Consider the following 22,036-nt stretch of genomic DNA (forward strand, 5'->3'; position numbering starts at 1 on the left):
GGCCCAGCCAGGCCATGCAGCCAGGAGCCAGCCCAGTGCTGCAAGCAGCCCCGAGACTGAGGCTGTGAGCAGCCAAGGCCAGAAGCAGCTTCTGCCATCCCAATCTGCGAGCGGCCACGTGGCCAGAAAGTGCAACTGGGGTGGCGCCACGTGGTGGCTGCCACCTCAGCATGGCTCGCAATTAACTTTACTCTCTTAGCTACTTATAGCCAGCTGTGCTGCGGACAAAAGGGCAGAAGCAGTGGCAGCAGCTTTTCCTTTTCAATGGCCCAGATGAAGGAAGGTACTGAATGGAGCCGGCACAGTTCCCACAGCTCTGGCAGGGACCATGTGACTGGCAGTGAGAAGCATGGAGAGCAATTCCCCGATGTGGACCCTGGTTGGGATCAACCTTTCAGTGCTGCAGAACTCTATAGAAACTTTCCAGTTGATACAGCTTGAGAATAAATGAACCTGTGGACAGCAATTCTCTCCTGAGTCAGAAAAAAGGAAAAGGAGACACGCAGGGAGAACAATATGGTGACACTAAGGTCGATGAAAAGGAGGGAGGGAGAGGAGGAGGTGCGCTCAGGTGCGCTGAGATTCTTCTGCAAGCCATGGTGAGGACTATAACACAACAAACTGTTTCCCTGTAGTTCATAAAGTGCATGAAGGGATGCAGCATTCACCTGCAGCTCACGAGAAAAAGGAGCTCGCACTGGAGTGTGTGGATGCTGAAAAGCTGTAATCTGGTGAGAGTCTGGAACAGAGAGAGAGAACCCTTGCTTCCAGAGATAGAGGAAGAGGACCCTTGCTTTTATACTAGAGCACCTCATCCTTAAAAACTACATCCTGTGAACTAATGGCCTAAGAAAAAAACAGTTGTTGGATAACTGCTTTGGCCATGGGAGGGTCAGGTGGGACGGCTACTCATGAAAATTAGAACCATGTTGGAGAAATTCACAGAGAACTGTCTCCTGCAGGAAGGATCCCACAGCATAGCAAAAGAAACTCTCCCTAAGTGAACTGAAGGAAGACTTTTAGAAGTGACAGACTGACTGAAAACCACGTATTTGTCTCCCTGCACTGTCAGTGGGAAAGAAAGAAGGGTTGGGGGGGAAAGTGTGCTAAATGTTTATTTTAGTTTTCATTATTCTCTTTTATTTCTGTCAATTAATTTTTTCTTTACAACTTTTAAGTTTTTGAGCATGTTCTGTCCTTAAAGTTTTTCCTTCACAATCCTTATCTCAAGTCATGAACACCCTTTAATTTCTGTTTTCCTCTCCTCCGCTCAACTATAGCAGAAGAGAATGAGTCAATAATTTTTCATGGGTGCACTGGCATTTAGCCAATGTCAAACCCATGACACTTATATCACTGTCTACAAACCTGAGGTTTACATTCATCAACTGGCATAAATTTAAAGTAAATTTTTATACAGGTAGAATAATCTCCTCTTTTTCTAAACCATTTAATTCTTTTGGAATGAATTAAACAAGTTTCAAATCTACCATATCAGTAACATTCTTCCACCCTACTCCCAGGGGGATGACTCTACAAAATCCGTAACACAGAGCAGTCAACTGTCATCAAGCATTAACTAAGAAAACAAATCCAGCTGGCACCTTTTTCTTCAGGAGTGTTTTAACTGAGCAATCCCAATCCTGTGAACAACCTCAGGAGCTACTGTTTTATCTTCCTGAATACTAATAGAACTGTTTATCTATTTAACTGGCAGACACTGTACTGAGCTTTGTTATTTTTCAAATTATTTTGGTTTAGACTGTATTGAAAATAAATTATTTTTGTTTGCTTAAATTGTATTCAAATTACGGTATTTTCTCAGTGTCACCTAACAAACATTTCTGCGTCACCTTGACACTCCTGGCTTTCACTTCCTGATTTGCTTTGTTTCAAAAACAAGATACAAAATGCTCCACTGTTTATTGAAATTGTTGTCAAATACCACTGATGGTATAATTGACATAAACAACGCAGGTTAGAAGTGGTTAAGTGTGACTCTTGCAATAGGTTTTGTGAACTAGTATGTACTTCTAATCTGTTTTTTGCTGTATGGCATTGTAAACACAGCAAGAAAATAAAATATACAGAAATTTAATAAATTATTTCACTTAATGGTAATGGATTAGAATAAAAATACACAGAGCCTGACTGGGATTATTTTTCCTGAGATGCTATCAGTTTAAAGATAGTTGAAATGTTAGCTCAAACATGGTATTTGTAACAATTATTTTAGCTGAATGTATTTCTCATCTTTCAAAGTCACTCATTATTTCTGTATCATATGACACCATAACCATCTAGGAAGACATATTTCAATCACTCAACAGCAGTTTTCCAGAAAGACTGTGTAAGAATCCAGTTCATAGTGCTGCCACAGCTTTCTGTATTAGAAAGTTCTTCCAACTTTCCAACAGTATGTTCTTGTCCATGCAATCAAGCAAGATGTAATGGCAAAAGGCAGAGGTAAGCAGAAGCTTGGCTTCAGCCCCACAGTATGCCTGGTGAAAGAGATCCTTTCTGTATTGTTCCACCCCTGCTGCAGAGGGGCCATGGCACAATATTTTAATCCTCCTCCTGGCGGACTGAAAGCTCATAATCTAGCCCTGAGGTTACAAAGATCAAAGAGAAGCAGATATTAAAAAGACTGACTAGAGAAAACTCAGATTCTGTAATTGCACTAAACTTGACTTTCCTATCTATCTACATATTATTTTTACTCTAAATCATGCTGTGTTCATAAATTTATACATATTGTTAGAATCAATCAGAGACACAGAAATTGTTCATTTTCTGTCATCCCCTGCATTTCCTAAATATCTAAGAATAATTCAAACCTTACTGTTAGTCTATCTAACCACAGTTTGCACAGAGAAAGCCATTGTATTGACTTTTATCCTAGAAATGTCATGGTTTCTGAAAAATAACTTTAAATTAATGCACAGTCTCCAAAACACCGAAAACCTCTGTCCTCTTCTATTTGAGACACTGAAATGCACTTTACAGCAAACTGCATTCATAACACATTAATTTAAATTTAAAATAAATTAGTATTCTTCTGTTAATCACAAAATTATCAGTAACTTCTCACAACACAGACAAAACACGCTAACTACATCTGATTTTCACTGGTAAGACTTAAAGTGGGTTTCTAGTCCCTAGATTTTAAACAGGAAAAAGTAAGAAAAAATCCCGGCCTGATTATTTGGCTTTTGCACAGATACAGTCTTCATGGTTACTCCAGCTGAACTGCAGGATTAGCTATTATATTTTCCCCTTAAATTAGGATCTGGGTAAATTTACTACCCTACCTCATTGCTACTAGGGTACACATAATGAGATAGTGCTCCCTGTACCACCAACAGAAACCAGATGAAGATGGTTCAACATGAAGGAGTGCAGAAGCAAGCACAAGGTTGCCATAACATCAGGAAACGGCCTTTCCAAGACCATTCTGTAAAAGAACTTCATCCAAATTTTCTTCTCTGACTACACTCCTTAAGCTAATATTAATTTTCAACACGAATGCTAGTGATTAAGCTTCCACAGTCCTGCACACAGGTGATTGTTTCATAAAAGGAGCATGACAAATGCAATTACAACCAATACCTCCAATTTAGAAAAGCTGACCATACAGAAAAATACCACATCACAACTGCAAACACTGAATATACCTACCAACACCATTAAAGTGCAAGTGAAGAAACAAATTGTGGAAAATCTCTGAAACATCCACTAATCTCAAGAGACTGCCGAACTGGTTTTCCTTCCAAAGCTGATAGGATATACTAGTTGATGCAAATTTTTAGCAACACAAAATTAGGTCTCATATGTTCCAAGACAATTTGAATGGAAAGGAGAGTGGTAGCTAATTTGTCACAGTCAGATTTTTATCTAAACAGGAACAGCAATTTACACAGTGCATTAGCATTTGAAAGAGAAGGCCTGATTCCCAGGAGTGCCGTTCCGGGCTTGAATTGATATAAATTCAGTGAAATCACGAGATTAACAGAATAGTTACTGTAATTCAACAAATTTAGCTTTGAATCACGAAATGGAGTATAAAAATACTTTAAATTGACGTATAATATGTTGTCTTTAAAATATTACTGAATGTTCTCCTACAAAGTGAATATATGCTTTTACAAAAGAAAACTGGAATATAAATGGGACCATGCATTCTCACATAAATCTAAAAATTTATTTTCTATCCAGCCCAGAAAGTTACTATTTTAACCATTGCATTGCCTTTCAGTGAAGTATTAATAATATAAATTCATGCATAATGCTAATTGATAGACACAGTTTCCCAGAAGACAACAACTCAAACTACTGCAGAATGCAACTTAGGATGTCCAGGGTGGTACTGGGCATTGTAATAAGGCACAGAAGAGAGGACACTAAAGGGTACAATACACTCTTACGGAACAAAACTGAGTGTCAGCAGTAGAAAGCTGAAGTTGCCAAGGACACCCAGATGTCTAATTAGCTATGAGGAACAAGGGATCTGCAGTGCAGCAGAAAATCCTATCTTATGCTTACACCAAAGTCAGATGAGACTGAACGCTACAGCAGTGCCTCCTATCCTGCCCACCTGTATATTTGCTCCTTGTAAATCCGTTACAGTTGGACGAGTACAAAGACCAGCTCATGGGCTGCTCCTGTCCCCTCCTTAGGATGCAACACAGACACGAAAGAAAATATGAGTCTGCCAACACTTCCTCCACTGACCTCCTGTAAGTCTGGTAATAACCTTCTTCTGCACTACAGTATTGTAAACTAACAGATGAAAAATTTCTACAATTCCTGGATTTCCTCAGAAAAGAGGTGGGAGGTGAAAAAACACTCCTATCCCAATCCCAGCAGTCCCACCTTACCTCAAAGATTCCTGTGCAAATTCTAGTGATTTCACCATGCTCTATAGGCTCATCACAGCTGTACTCATTGTGGTCCCAGGCAAGGGCACACATTGCCTTTGCAAGCGCAAGAAATGTTGCAATATATTTCTTTCTCTCACCTGCCTCACTGCAAAGTCAGCCATCTTATCATGAACTGCACAGTAATGATTTCTCTTCCATTTTGTTTCTCCTACAAGGCATTATGCATTACCTCTCCTGTGAGGCATTAACTTCAACTCATCTAACACCATTATTGTTAGGATCCATAAAGCATTTAATCGTAAAAGGGAAAGGCTATTCTACAAGGAAATGGTACAAAGATAATACTTCTATTTGAGGCTTTAATTTGCCTATTAGCTGTTCAATATTCATTTTTTATGCTTATCTATTAAGTTGTCTGTCTTCCTGCTATAATAGGAAAAAATAAAGCAAGAGCAACAGAAAAATTATTCGTATTCCCCATAATAAAGTGAAAGTGACTCACCTAAATCAAGAGTCATAGTACTGTACAACAAGGTTTAGATTAAAATAAGACTACTACATCTGTTGATGCTTTGAAGTTTCAAGAGTTAAATAATGGAATAAAATCATTTAATCTGCAGCCTTAGACCTTAGTTTTTGGTTTTGAAATAGCTTGATTTTAACTTTTTCAAAACAGGAATTAATTTTTATTAGTATCCAGAAGATGCAAACAATTATTCACATGTAAAAACCATACCATTCTGTGTATCAGCATCTGTAAATCTAGTGAAAAGTTCACAACTACAAAAATGTGTTAAAATAAATTTTCTCTGTTCACAAACTCAAAGTAAATTCTTCATAACATATATAAATATTAAAATTATTGGAGTATTTCACAGAACAAGAATGTAAAATCCTATACAATCTCTACCAATCCATCAAGCCAGAAAAAGAAACCTAAGTTTTTTCTGAAATATGTAATGCAGCTCTCAAATTTGCTTTCCAAAATTTTTCAGAATTACTAGCCAATGATCAAATCATACAACTTGCTGAGTAGTGAGTTTAATTACACAGCAATATTGTAATGCAGCAAAAAACAAATGTACCAGCCCAACATGAATTGCACATTATTGAGTTTACAGACTCAATGTCACAGCTAAGAAATCTTTTGGAAAGCTGCTAAACCAATTATAATTCATTATGTGTCTTTTCGCACATCACAAAAACAATCCCCACTTTTGACTAAGTTTATACCAAATACAATCTAGCCTCTTGCTACCTTCAGAAATGAATTACATTCCTACTACACATTCTCAGAAATTGCTGGTGATGGCAGTACTGGAGTGCACCCAAAATCTATGGATTGCCTAGGAAATTCAGCCATTCTAATTTCCTTACCAATTTTTACAGATGTACATGTCATTATAATAAAACTTGAACAATAAGCAATTATTGTATGCCAGCCATCAAATGGATCTTTCACAAAGATGCAGTAAATACTCACCTACTACTAAAACTACAATTTAAAACTTTGATTTGAACAGGTAGACAAGCAGAAAAGAGTTGTCAGAAGAATAAAGAGAAAAAGGTATACAGAAGAGAAATCACTAGGAACAAATGCTGGAAACTAGTCAGGAATTCAGTAATTTATAATGCCAGACAAGGTTGATAGAAGAAAAGTAACGTGTCTTCTTTTTAAGACAGATTGTCAGAAGGGAATGACTAGGGACTGTTCTTCTGACAATTCCCTTGGGAATTACTCGGCTAGAAGCAAAACTTCTGCTTTTTTAACATACAGATGGGCATTAAATGGGCTCTCAAGACTTACATGCTAGCCCAGTATCTCAAAATGTCTATTGTTCAAAAAGTATGGCTTTTCAAAAGCAGAGGTAAATGTATTAACATAACAGATACTGAGAAGCTGACTGAGTATCACATCTGCAGACACACACTTCCTGCACCAGTGGAAGTCAGTAGTCATGGTCAAAGTCATTAGAGAGAAGTTCCTGAAAGCAAGTAAGATTTTGTTATTGAAACTACATCCTGAGCACTGACACTCACAGCTCTTAAAAGCAAGCTACCTTTTCTAATCTGCTCATGCAAAAAGTCCCACCAAAATAATTTCACATTACAGTTTTCTACTAGTATTCCCTTTAGCTGGCCTGGAGAAAATAAGTTTTGAAAAACTGTCCAGCTAAATCCCATTTGTTCTGCATCTCAAAAGAGGAGGAAGTAAATCTGTTCTGTCTCTCATTTATCTAATAATACACAATTGTTTTGGGACAATCTGGATTCATCCTAACTTATTCACCTGTAAATTACCCCAATTAGGTCCCCTTGTCTCAGGTAATTATTAAGGCTATAAATGTCTTCACAGTTTCAAACGCCTGTGAGGGATATTGTGGGCTGGAAGGATCATGTAAGGAAGTCCATGATAAGTCAGTAAGACCATGATGAAAGCAGACAGAATTGGCAGCTTTACACACACAGTGTATAGAGTATATGTATACAGTAGAGTGCATATACAATAGAGTGGGTCATGTGATATAAAAACTTTTATTTCATAATTTTGCAGGATATGAAGTGAGCATTTGCTGCCTGGAATAGTACAGGATTGCAAAGAAATCCTCATGTAAAATAGTTGTGGGTTATTTCATTAACAGATTCTTAAACTACATTGCTATCACACTGGCAGGTTTCTCTTAAGATACTAGTAACTAAAATCTGGGGCTTTTTCTGTTCTTTTTTTAACAAAGAAAGCAAGGAATAACAATTTTAGATGCTGTAAAATCTATGTGCACACGGTAAGAATTTGTAGCCTTTGTAATAATTTCAGTAAAGTACTTTGGTTGTCAGAGTTCTCAAGAGGCCTGTTCCTCTCTCTCCTGAGAGTGGCAAATTTAAAGTATTGATAGACACAGAAAGACAGTTTAATCTCCTCATTTTCTCTTCACACTGAGGGCTTTCTTGGGTCCACTGCTGCAGGAAGGTACTTGAAATAAGTATCAACAAAATTCTGTTAAGGATTCAAGTATCACTGCTGGTACGTTAAAAAATTAACTGCTTGGTGGTGCTTTCTTCATGCTTGATTTTTTTCTCAAGATAAGGTGGCATCCACTTAAAAAGAACTGGCAGGCCAAAAGAAAAAAAATCAAGGAAAATGCTGGATGGAGCAATGTGACACATGTAAAAATGAACTGAAATTATCTCTGAACAGAGAGATCTAGCTGGAGCTCAGGAAAGAAAGGAGAGTTTATCACCTTAACAAGAAGAGGCAGCCAGCTCAGCAGAACTATAAGGATGTTGTGAGGTTATGCAGCGAGAAAATTACAAGGGCCAAAGCCCAGCTAGAATGTAATCTGTCTACTGCCATAAAAGACAATGAAAAATGTTTCTGTAAACATTCACACCAAAAGGAAAGCTAAAAGGAATCTCCGTCCTTAACTGGATGTTGTGGGAAAACATAATGACAAAGAATGAGGAAAAAGCTGAGGTACTTAACCACTTTCTTTGCTTCAGTCTTTAATACCACTTGTCCTGTGAGAACCAGTCCCTTGAGCTTGAAGATGGGTAGGCAGCAGAATGAAGCCCCAACAATCCAACAGGAAATGGTCAGCAACCTACTACACCACTTAGACACACACAAATCTATGGGACTGGGTGGGATCCATCCAGAGGTACTGAGGGAGCTGGTGGAAGAGTTTGCTGAGCCACGCTGCATCATTTACCAGCAGTTCAAGGCTAACTTGGGTGGTCCCATTGAATGGAGGTTGACAAATGTTACACCCATCTTCAAGGTGGGTCAAAATGTGAAATCAGGGAACTACAGGCCTGTCAGACTGAGCGCCAGGGAAAGTGGCACCTTCCCTCAGTGCCAAGGAAAGTCATAGAGCAAATCATCCCAAGTGTCATGAAACAGCATGTGCAGTACAATGACACAATGAGGCTCAGCCGGCAGGGGTTTCTGAAAGGCAGGCGCTGCTCCATCAACAGGATTTCCTTCTGTAACAAGGTGACCTGCTTAGTAGATAAGGAAAAGGGGATATATGTTGTCTGCCTGGACTTTCATAAAGCTTTTAATGGCATTTTACACAACATTCCCCTGGAGAAACTGTTTCTGTGGTTTGGGCAGGCACATTGGTCACGGAGTAAAAAAACCTCCTGGAAGTCTGGGCTTAAAGTAGTAGTGGGTGTAATTACATCAGCTGGGAGCTGATGGTCAGTGGTGGTCCCCAGGGCACAGTACTAGGTCCTGTAGTTCTGTTCAATAATTTCACTGATGACCTGAACAACAGGATCAAATGAATGGTCAGTCATTTTAGTGATTGCAAAACACCAAGTTGGGTGGGAGTGTTGATCTTCTGGAGGGAAGATTCTGTGATTGTGTAAGGCTCTGCAGTGGGATCTGGAATCCGGACAGGCTGGACTGATGGGCCAAGGCCAGTGGTGTGAGGTTCAACCACAATAAGTGCTGGGTCCCTTGAGTCACAGTAATCCCAGACAGCATTCCAGGTTTGTAGAACATCAATGGCATCCTGGCCTGTACCAGCAATAGTGTGGCCAGGAGGAGGACCAGGACATGGATCGTCCCCCTGTACTCATCACTGGTGAGGCCACACCACAAATCCTGTGCTCAGTTCTGGGCCCCTTGCTCCAAGACTGACATTGAGGTGCTGGAGTGTGTCCAGAGAATTGCAATGGATCTGGTGAAGGACCTGGAGTACAAGTCCTGTGAGGACTGAGTGAGGCAGTTGGGGGTGTTTAGCCTGGAAAAAAGAAGGCTCAGGGGTGACCTTATTACTCTCTACAACTGCCTAAAAGGAGGCTATAGGCCAGGTGCCAGTTGGTCTCTTGTCCTAGGCAACAAATGCTGCCTTGTGAGATGTGATCTGAGATGTGAGAAAATGCCCTCAGGTTGCCTTAGTGAAGGTTTAGATTGGAAATGAGGAAAAATTTCATCAAAAGAGTTATCAAGCACTGGAACTGGCTGCCCTGGCTGCAGTCAAAAGACATGAAGAGATGGCACTTACGGACATGGTTTAGCGGTGGCCTTGGCAGTATTAGTTAATGGTTGAACTAATTGATTTTAAAGGTATTTTCCTACCTATATGATTCTGTGAAAATTAATTTCCCATTACTGCTTTTGACAGCTGTAATCTGAATGCCTTAACCAGAACTAATACATATTTTTTTTAAAGAGGATGCTTTCTGGATTTTATCAGAACCTCAAAAAATTGCCAGATTGTGGTTCTGCAAAAAATCCTTATGAACTCCTGAATACAGGATCAATTGTTCTTCCAAACATATCTAATTTCATCAACACTTAATATGCTCTTACTTTTAAGGAATAATTTCAGCAGCATTCCATAAGCTACCATGTTAAAACAACGTAATTTGATTTATAGATTTTAGTAAGTGAATTCACTCTGGGCTGTGGACATGACTACCCACAGCGCAACTTCACCTTCTCAATGGATAACACCAACATTTATACACTTGCAAGTAAACTAAAACACAGTGTGGTTATGTCATGGCAGCAATTACACGCATTTTTGTTCACCTAGTTTTCTTCATAACCACCAGGTGAATCCACGACAATGAAGAATTCTCTGTAAACTCATCACTGAAGGACCAGGGCATTTAAGAGGGCAAGAGCCTAGAAGGATGTTTGCTGCTTCAGGAGTTGTGTGCTCAGCTGTCCTGTAATCAGACCTCTCAATAGACTCAAAGTGAGCTTCACTCCACAATTATTTTTTTTTCTTCCTTGCAATCAATATAATATGGTGGTATCCATCTCCCCCAAACATGGATACTGCCTAAGCCTCCCTGTTCTTCTGTGATTTTAGTAAGGTAACATGGGAACAACTTCATCCAAATCTTACACATATATGTATATAAAACATATTGGCAGCCACAATATATACAGAAACAAATAAATCTTCTAGCTATATACCAAGAGTAATAACTTCTAGCAAAATTCTATGATATGCCAGTGCAATAGCCATTAGGTGTCAAAACAAAAAAAAACAAACCAACAAAAAACAAAACAAACAAATGAACAAACCAAACCAAACCAAACAAACAAAAAATGAAGGAATTGTGCAATACCCTCCCCTAAATGATGAGACCAAAGGACTCATGATTATCCTGATGCATAATCTGTGAACTGACATCTGGCCTTGGTGCTGTGCAAGGGGCTGTTTGACAAGTTACAGAGCATTAATACTTCAAGTGGCAAGTGGCACACATAAATGCTGTCTGTTGGTATCATTTACTCAGGGTTGCAGTATATGCACTCCCTAGTTGTGTCCATGCATCATTAAACTAACCACGAAAGTTGTCATCTCATGTCCTTTAAGATATCATGTACTGTCCCCCTTACTGAAGTCTTGCCATGAACTACAGGAGGGATTTGTCCTGCCGTTGCTTCCAGGAGTAGCCATATACTTCTTTACACCTCTAACACCTTCTGGGTTGAAGGAAAACAGGTTGGTGAGCATACTGGACAGCTAACTCATAGGTTTAAACCCTGTAATTTAGGAGTAATTAGTCTAAGAAATCAGGTATAACACTCAAGAAATAAATAATGTTGAAATTAAAAAAATTAAATATGTGTCTACAGTTAAAACACTTAATAACTTCCCACCTCATATATTTAGTAAATGCTAACACAAACCAAGAGAAATACACATGAGAAGAGATCAGGGTATACCCTGATTTGGTTGTTATTGAATACAAAGAGAGTTTCGTGAGGCTTCAAGACTGAACTTTTGCTGCTCCCTATCTTCCTTCTAAAAAATAAATCACCGTGTCCAAACATTGGAATTCTGGTTTATTGTGAGCTGAACTGAAATTATGTAGTGGATTCAGCACATCCTGGAAGAACAAAAAGCTCCTGCTATCTTTGTGAGCTGGTTGAAAAGTGAAAACAGATTAGAAAGATAAGTTCTTCAACAGGCAGCAACATTTCTTTTACTCCAGATTTGATGAACAAGTCCTCCTAGCAGGACTAACACCTGATACGCACATTGTATAGATTAGTAAGTTTTAGCCTGAGAAGAAAAGAACCACTTTCTTCAGCAGTTCCAGTAGCTGCTGCAGGTATATTGTCTAATGAAAATACAAGAACATTTCTCTAAGAAATGTGAAATTTGTTTGACGTTTCCATCAAACAATTATATGTTGTTCATTCGCTATCTGTGAAGCACTGAGGCATATCCAGACCTGATTAAATTTATTCTTAGCTCCAGATCAGACTTCCCCACTAGGACAACAAGCATTTCTTCACCTTTGCCTTACCAGATCCTTGATGCAGCAGGCACTTACAAAAGGGGCTTCTAATAACAACATAGCCACATTTACTTAGTATCTTGATCATCCTAAATCAGAATGTCAAGATCATTGATCATTAACAGAGACTTTTGCAGTGTTTCATATTAAAGGAAAAATTTTCAAAAATGTGTAAGAGAGATTTTGTGACTGACTTCTATTCAGACCAGTGGGACGAGAACAGCTCAATTTCCAAGCACTGATCTAAAATGCATCCTCTCAAATACCATATTTTAAAAAAGATGCCAGACTTTTCAAAAACTAAGAAGCTTCCAAGAACAACAGTATCATTTCTACTGATATCTGTCAGTTAACGCTCCTCTCAGGAAAATATTAGGTCTGCAAAAAGCAGAAGAGCTCAAAGACTTTCACAGGAGAAATATGTGGAGTCCTCCTAGGAGCTGTATCCCTTGAGCTGCAAAGCCAGCACTCTCTGGTGCTGCTCTGTAAGCCAGGCTCTTCTCCACAAAATACTGAACAGGACTAAGTGAAAAGTGGTCTTGCAACAAACAGCACTTCTGCCTATCAGTGGTCCCTGGAGGCTTTTACTTCTGGAAGTTAGCAGGAAGTACTAGCTTAGCACATAAAAGACTCAAGAGCATCATGAAGGTAAATGAGGATTAGAGTCACATTATGAGAAAGATGTCAAAGGGCACTTGATGAACACCACAAAGCTTAACATCCAAAGTATTCATTGCAGACATGGAGGGAAACAGAATCTTTCTCCAACTGCAAATTTTGCTCATTTGTGCTGTGTGCACAATGTGGTTTTTAACAGCTACGAGAGCCATGGTAATTCATGTAAGTGCATAAGGGAAATCAAAATCTCAGCTGCCTTTTGAAAATGTAATACACTATACTACACATAGATAAACTACTATCTTTTCCCTAATGATTTTTATCACTACTAATGTAATCTCACTAAATATCAGGAAGTGTAAATAAGCTGTTAAAACAGAGTCTGAAGAACCGTTCTTCAGAAGCTGTTCTTTACAGCAGAAGTTTTCTATTCTGCAAGGAATTTTTACAGGTTATCTCTAAGTGACAGAGAAAGATATATGGAATTCCCTCTTTCATATTCTTAATTAAATACATATTTCTTATTTAATGAAAAGATTTTCAACGATTATTCTTGATTCATTTGTTCAAATGGCAAAGACTAGAACAACCAAAGCTTGGAAGCCCATTAGAAAATAATAATTCTCAGCAGTTAAAGCAACAAACATGAACTAAATGTTAAGATGTTATGTTCTCAAAGTCATAGGAATTAGTTCAAGAGATGCCAACTCTCTAACTTAAAAAAGAAAACCAATCAAATACCACAAAAACCCACCCCAAAACAAAAAATCAAGAAAACAAACAAGAATGAATAGGAATCTGAGAAGGTACTTACTACAATGTCTTCAGGGAAAGTATCCAGACTGAAGGAGCCATCATCAAACATGACTTCATAGAAAATCTGAGACGTCACTCCTATGACTCTGCAACTATAGTATCGTGTATTTCTATGTTTCGTGATGACTGTCTGCCCAACTGTAATGGCTTTCCCGCATACTTTAGCTCTCTTGAAAAAAAAAAGAATTTAAAAGAAAAAATAAATTTAAAATACCAGCTTATTCATAAAAAATTTATCAGAGTAAAAACAGGGTTGATAACTGCTGAGCACTCAAGATAAAAATTTCAAATTAAATTAATTTAATTCAATCATGTTAACATAATTTCTTTTACTTACAAAATTTCTCCACTTTGTTGGAAAACAAATGACATCTGAAGAATACTACATCAAAGCATATTTCCACAACTGATGCCTTAAAACTGTTCTGCATTCCATCAATAGTATATAATTAGAAAAAAATTGCTAGTTTTGTCTGCAGGATAATTTGTAGAGTTTTTCTGAAGACATAAGGTGTGATGAACCAAGAGTATGGTTGTGATTTTTTTAAAATTATGAGATTTTGAAGTACTGGATTCCTGTATGATTCCACATAATAAAATGAAATTTTGCCCAGTGAGATGCAATAACTAAACGCATATCCAGCTCTAGCCAGAGCTGTCTACAGCAGTGTATGTGAGGAACTTCTTAATCCACATTGTGCAGAGCTTTTGCTGTAAAGCTTCAAACAGCACTGATCATTCTTCATCAGTTATTTGCATAGTATATCAGCAACAATTTTTTTTTCATTTTTCACTTACAATTCTCCAGTGCTAATTATATAAATAAGAAGAGTAGCAGAGTTTAAACAATGCAAACATTCTACATCAATAACTAATTGATGGATGCTATAACTATAAAAACAATGGAACTTTGTAGGAAGGCAATCATTTAGAAGCTCACACATACAGTCAACTGTTACATCTCAGCTCCCAACTACTGTATCCCTATGAACCTTCCACTTTAAAAGCAACCTTCTTTACCAGGAAATATAAAATCAGTATCTTCTCATCCAAGTCACACAGAAGGCACTTCTTTCTTATAAGCTTAACTACTCAGTATCTCACAAAGGTCCACTGTTTTTACGCAAAGGGGAGCTACTGTGAGTTTGGCTACACCTAAAGAGTTGAAGATTTCTAATTATGTAAGATGCATGTACACTGGAATACCTATATTTTATTAGAAATGTTTATATAAACTGTAAAAGAATACTTTTATACATAGTCCACACTAAAGTAATCATCAAATTTCCTAGCACTGCTTTTGAAACCTTCAAAGGCAGTAAATTTTTCAGTCAATACAATAGTCTTAAAACTGTCTTATTAAAATCTGGAAAATCTACAGCTGTAGGATTTTTATTAGTAGAATTGAAGAGAATAAAGAACAGCATTGCTGTATTCATATTTCTAGAGTCCCATACTGTTGCTATTAGATTTCTAGAGTCCTATACTTTCACTCGGTGTTTTCTTATGGCTGCAGATCTTCACAGCACAGACTCCTTCTGCACGTGACTCCTTCTTAGTCAGGGCTCCTTCAAGGCTCTCCCTGACTGGCCAACCCACCTCCTTTTATCCCAGTTATCTTCACTAGCCACAGCTGCAGCCCAATGAAGGGCATCGCAGCTCCAGCGCATCAAGAACAACTGGGATCTACTGAGGCAAGGCCTATATACAGATATTCAAGTACAATACTGATATTTTACTAGGACTCAAAGGCCACCTCTACTATACAGCATCAGTTCTTTTAGTTAGATTTTGAGTATTAGCAGTAAAGCGAATGCTTTGGAGTAAGAGGAAAAACCCACCCTAAACTCAAAGACTTCTGTTTTTGCGTTGACTTCTTGTCACTATTGGGCTTCCTTCTTGGATCTATTTATGGGATTTATAATTTTTAAACCTCTCTGCTCCTGAAAACTAAGGGCATAGCAAGTACAAGTATTCTGTGCCATTTCTGTAAGCTGAACATCATTACAAAGACAAGTACACCTCAGGAGCAGAATAAGAAAGGATCTAACTGGGACATTAGGAACAGGATTAGGAGTTTTAAATGGAATTGATTTAGAAATACTGATGAACAAGCTGGCCACTGCAGCAGATGGCTTAGCAAAATTGAAACAGCCTTCACAGTCATCTCCATTGGCAACAGGAACTAGCCAGTGGCAGCTTTCAAAAGTACTGCCAAAGTGGGAAAAGGCCGGGGACCAAGACCACAAGTTAGTAGAAGCACTTAGTACAGTTCAAGATAATGTATCTTTAGCTTTCAGTTGTATACAAGCACAGTATGGATGCAGGATGTAGGCAACAGCAGCTCTGATCATACGGGAAGGGGGTGATACTATTAATGTTCAAGATGTGTGTCTTGACACTGAACAGAGTATTTGCCACTTCAAGATTTATCCAGCCACTGATCAGAAAACTGTGCTCGTATATACTGGTAAAGGATGTGTGTGCTTGAGAACTGCTTGTGCTATTGTAAAAATTGGTAACAATGATGCTATTTTGCCTAGTAGAAATCACTGTAATTTTTGTATTTGTAATTTTGTTAAGATTATCAGGTGTGATTTTTTGTACTCAGCCCCAGTGACATCCCAACAACTGATCAAAACCAATTACACGATGTATCACAGACTATCATCTACTTCTATTGAAATGGACCTCACACTGGTAAAACAACTGCCTATTAGAGATCATGAAGAAAATCCAAAAAAGCAGACAGAAAACCTTAATTACTATCCAATCTGATACATAAAAAATAACCAGAATTCTGCAAAAAAATAAAACAAAATGCAGATTATCACTGGTAGGATATAATCTCTTGTTGGTCACCAACTGCAAATGCGATCTTTAATAAATTGTGTCACCCCATTGCAGTTTTGTTAATATTAGCTGGAGTAAGTTTAGGGTTATCTATATAGTATATATATATATACATATATATGTATATACACACACACACACTATTCCATCTGTGTGTCAGGGCTCTGCCTGTCACAGACATTTGTAGGATTTAGTTGAGGTCACCTTAGATAGTAAAACTCAATGATGTTCCTAAAGCATTTCCAAGTGCACCTAGAAATAATGTTCTCAGCATACCCACAAATTACTTAACCATTGTATGTATAATAAAATTATTTCTTCCTCAATTTAACTGTCTATAGATAGACTAAGTATAAAAATTAACAACATAAATAGCAATTGACTGATATTATCATAGAAGCAATAAAATATCCATAAGCATGTTTTATCCAATCTTGAAACATATGTAAACATACATGTTCATTTATCTTTCAATTTTTTATTTTATTATATTTGGCTTTTGGTGGGGGCAGAGGTGGTTCAGATGTAAACTAGAGACTATTAATTTATTTATTTCTATGAGATAATAGAAAAAGTATTCTACTACAGAAACCCAAAGAGATATTGCTCTATTAAAAGGTTTAAATCTTCTCCAAAAGAAGATGTAACTCTTCAGAGAAGATGGAGGGCAAATTACAATATTTTAAGAGACAACGCAGATTGATTTAATGATAAAATTTTCAGAGAAGGAATGCCATTTCTCATTAGAAAAATAATAAAACCCAAAAACGCATTCTAGCTCAAGGAGATTATTTTTTAGTAAGTTATCTTCATAGGATTCTTAATTTATTTCCCAGAAAAACATATTCACAAGTACAATCTGTAATTGATTGCATGTCCCAGAAAACATTTCCTGACAGAAAATCTTAACAATTCATGGACGTTAAGAATGCAATTTTTTGATCAGAAAGGACAGCTGTTATATAAGGGAGTCTATCAGATTAAAGAAACAGCTGTGGTAGTTATCAGATTATTGAGAAAGCTGTAGTTTAAAAGCATGATTTTCTTTAATGGTACCAAAGCCAAGAATAAACTAAGGTAGTGGCAGAAATACAGAAAACAACCAGATACAAAGAAAGATAATCTCCCCTTCTGTGTGCAGACTTCAAAATTTAAAAGGGAAAATTTCTTTCTCCTTCATTTTCTATATGGCAGGGAACAAAAGCCTTAAAAACATAAATTATGTCAATGTGAATTCATAATAACATCATGAAGTAGATATCTGATGTATATCTAAATACCTAGAAACTTTCTCAGGCTACAGTTTTTAATGGAGGATCCTAGAAGATCTGAGACTTATTCCATATCAGAACCTAAATCTCATGTCTCATTTCCTCCTTGGAATTCCAATTTCAGCATAGAAATTATTCATGACATTTCAAAAATAATCCAGCTCATGATTTTTGAATAACATGTCCTTTTGAAGGCATGGCTTAGTCTTTCTGAGATGTTTAGGGGCTGACAGTAGTTAGCAGACAGTGACAAAACAATGACACTCCATCACTAAGGTATTCAACAGAAAAAGGATCTACGGCTTCCACTGGACAGCATCCCTCCATTCCCTATTTGCTACAGAGGTTAACAACTGGCAGACAATAGTAGAAGATAATTTTGAGTAGCTCCAAAACCAGCAACAGCAGGTATTTGCAGCTCCTGTCTTTGCCTCTTCTAAAGATCATTATTCTTGAAAATGTTACTAGGGCTGTCTAGATAGCCCCTTTTGTTCACAATTTCCAAAGGAAATAGCTGGACGTATAGGTGTGTGTCCAGCTGACTTCCTCTGATCTGCAGGGCTTATATGGATCTTTTGGGGTTGGGTTTATTTTTTTTTCAGTTAGAACAGTTCCATTCAACTCCTTTTTCTCACACTCTTGTGTATGAATGAGTTCTTTTAATCAAAACAAATCCATCTCCGGCACCTATTCTCAACTGTACTTCCACATGTTCTTGCAGTTTTGATGACAGAAATGTGTGAGGGATATGCTTCTTGCTCAGAAACAAGCACAGTCAAGAAGAAAAAAAGGAAAAAAAATCCAAACCACAACCTGTAAGTACCAAATCACAGAGCCCTCCTTGCATATTGACAGTCCAATTTACACAAAAAATAACATAGGCAATGACAGAAAACACCCAAAACACTTCATATAGAAAAAACTGTTCTGCTTGCAAATTTTTGTGTTATTTCTAAAGCTATACCTTCAGCAAATATAAGAGGTAGGCTTAGTTTTGAATCTATGAACATGGAAAAATACTTTTGAAAAGTCATACAAACATTTAAAAACTCCAGTTCTTATTTACTCCATTTGGTAGCATCAGATGAATTCAAGGATTATTGTTTTCCCTTTTGATTTTCTCTTTGAGGATTTTTCTTCAGAAGACCCCACCTGTGTTTTCAATGACTGACAACAAAAAGGCACTCTAAAATACTGAAGACAATACAAAACCTGATCCCCAGTGAAAAAGGCTTATGAATGTATGTTGAAAAATTGTGCTTGAGTTCACAGGCATAAATAAGTTGGATGCATACTCTACATCCTCACTACAATACCCATTTGCTTGGGGTGAAGAGATCTGCTAATAATAGTAATAATACACATTTATCTGTTTAGGTAGGCCTTTTTTGTTGAAAATCCTCATTCATTCACATATTAAAATACCACTATAGGTATATGCCACAATTTTTCCTAGTGCCCAAAAGTCATACTTTGATTGTTGAGTTTTTGGGTTTTGTTTTTTTTTATTTTAAGCTTGAAGAAAGCAGCAAACACCAAGTTAGTACCAAGGTAGTCACTGAGCATTTAGATACAATATTTAGAGTCTATATTAATAAAAAATCAGACAATTTTTTTTTCTTGAAATAGGAGAAATAATAGTGTCCTTGCTTTAGGAACAATGCTTTCTGCTAAATACCAGAAGAGATTTTTTTTTCCTACTGACAAGATAATCTATTTGACTCCTGTAAAAATTTGCTAAGTGAGTATAATATTTCAGTCTGCATGATTTCCTGTTCTGCTTCTAAGCCAGGAAACTGAAACAACAGGCAAACAAGAAGTTGATTAGAAGTAAGATACATTGCTATGCCTAATGGTGCAGAGCGATGTTATTTCTGCATGAAGGAACAGCTAAAAGCTAAGAAAAGCATACCAAGAGAACCAATGGTGAGAAAACTTCTGAAGGCTTAAAGATGTGATTAGATTAATTATCCAAAAGACAGAGTATAAACCCAAGCATTTAAAAACATATGGCAATCTCATTTGTCTGAGGAGTAAGATAAGAATTTTACAGAAAAACATTCTTTAACAAAGTATCTGCTCTTTCCAAATTTTGGCCCAATTGAAAACACAAAAACTTAACTTCTATTTCTCTTCTGCGAACCTGACTTTTAGCTGAGCCAGTGGGGGAAAAAAGGGTAATAACAGTGAATCTTTTCAAAAAGTTAGTGCTGAGTTTCATGAAAAGATGTAATAGTCTCATTCCAAAACACTTTCTATGTCCTTCACACAATCCCTTAAGCAATAGCCACACAAAATCCTGGTTTTTTTCCATAGTTGATGGGATTTCTTTTCTTCTAAACTACCTAATATAGGTCAAGAAAATCACTAAGAAAGCATGGAATTTACGGGACTGATGCAAATCTCACTACCTAGATTATAAAGACTTGTGTCAAAAAGATATTAGAAAACATTTGGGAAATGTTGGCACTATTTTTATTGGCCATGAATTTAATCTAGTAATTTTCAACCTTCTTTTTTTTCCCCCAAAACCTCCAAGTACAGTATCTTAAACTGCCTGTACAGATAGAAGTTTAAGTTTGTTTGTTTTTCAAATCAAACTAATTTTCTTGGGAAATGTTTGTAAGAAATTAAAACCACATTAAGTGTGCTGATTTAATGTGTTCATTTTGGAAAACAAAAGTATTATAAAAAATAACAATTCTATGGAAATTTTAAACAGGGATGAACAATATGTCTCCCTTTAAAAAATGTCACCTGCAACTTGAATACTCAGGACTGGTTACTCCAGTTGGGAGGCATTTTAATTTAGTACACTTGGAAGAAATCCTACCCTTCAGTAGTCTTATTAAGTCTTGTCATTAAGACCAATGATTCACTGACAAGTTCTTGAGAGATCAACATCTATGATACAGACATTACCTGGGTTTATGCCTTTCATTTCCAATGCATAAAGGAGAAAAAAAATTGCAACTTGACTAATTTTCCAAGATTTTTCCTTAGTAAGCCTACGTTAAATCCTTCTGGTTTGCTAGGAAGCAAAATACAGCTTTAAAAGCCCAAGATGAATAGTCTAAGTTCTCTCTTAACTGAGATCCTAACCATTTATTCAAGTAAAAGACACTAAACTAATTCTTGATTGTGTCTCATCTAAAATTAAAGGCTCTTCCTCAGCACATAATAGAAATAAAAAGGCAGTCATAACATGAATTTTCATGGCATGCCAGTGTTACTTTGCCAGATGACAGAATAATTATAATTGAATATTTTCAAGAGACTCTTTGGCTGCAGAACAAAGATTTTATATATACACCACATCCATTACCTCACAGGATCTGTGAGTATTTGTAAGATATTGTAATCTGGGTATTTATAATACACTTCAGGTTAACAAAACAGAGAACTCAGAGATTTGTTCTGGCTGTCAAAACAATATACTCAACAAGGACTTTAAATTAAAAAACATGTTAGGCATATCAGGTATAACTTCTCCCAGGTAACAGCATAACGAAAATCCTTCAAGCTGTAAAAGACTGCTATGCATGAAAGTATGATAGAATTATGATAATACTTAGTGTGGATTCTCTCCTTCATTTTCTCTAGAAACGTACTTTAATTCTGCAATTCCATTTTTTAACAAATAAGAAAATGTATTTCTTACCACATTTTGGCTGATCTTGTGCCTGAAACATGTGATGTAGACAACATATGGCCAGTCATCAGGTTCCATCAGCACTCCTGCAGCATGGGCACAGGTAACATGGAAGGATGCTGGGCAGCGTCCATATGAACACTGAATGCAGGCACCAGAGATTTTCTTAACTCTGTGCCTGCAGAAGATACATTTCTGTAGGAGCAAAATAAACAGAATATTTTCTGTATTACTCCAACTTCAATGACTCCTGCAAGTAACTCAAAGACCAAAAAATTATTTGTGATCAAATGAATACATTTTTTATCTTGCAATATCCACAGTGAAAGGAACAGCAGTTACTAATTACAAGGCAACTTAGTAATACAATTAATACATACCATTTTTGCCTTTTTATCTAAATGTGTTCCAATGCTACAGCAAGAAAACACAGAGCTAGATAGACAGATAGATGTTTAAAAGTTTAATTTTAAATTCCATACTCTGAAAATTAACCTATTCCTCCTAAAATTCATAAATCCAAAACCCTTTACATTATTTGACTAAAAACAACAACAAGACTCAAAAATAAAGAGAATAGGTGCAACTGAAATGTCAGGCTAAACAGGACTTCCACATGTCATTTGACTTAGCTCCCTACTATGAAGCTAGACTAAATATATATGTCTTTGTAAAAT

The 22,036-nt window shown here is 37.0% G+C and overlaps 1 protein-coding gene across 1 annotated transcript in view; it reads right to left on the reverse strand.

Annotated features, from left to right (window-relative positions):
* KDM4C (lysine demethylase 4C) overlaps positions 1–22,036 on the reverse strand; it is a 252,376-nt gene that overhangs the window by 12,314 nt on the left and 218,026 nt on the right. Inside the window, exons 18-19 of the mRNA XM_058043746.1 lie at positions 21,369–21,554; positions 13,582–13,752 (exon numbers count right to left, since the gene is read on the reverse strand). Of these exons, the coding sequence (XP_057899729.1) occupies positions 13,582–13,752; positions 21,369–21,554 (357 nt within the window). The remainder of the gene's footprint in view (positions 1–13,581; positions 13,753–21,368; positions 21,555–22,036) is intronic.

The sequence above is a fragment of the Melospiza georgiana genome, chromosome Z, assembly GCF_028018845.1.
Source record: "Melospiza georgiana isolate bMelGeo1 chromosome Z, bMelGeo1.pri, whole genome shotgun sequence".
Taxonomy (NCBI): domain Eukaryota; kingdom Metazoa; phylum Chordata; class Aves; order Passeriformes; family Passerellidae; genus Melospiza; species Melospiza georgiana.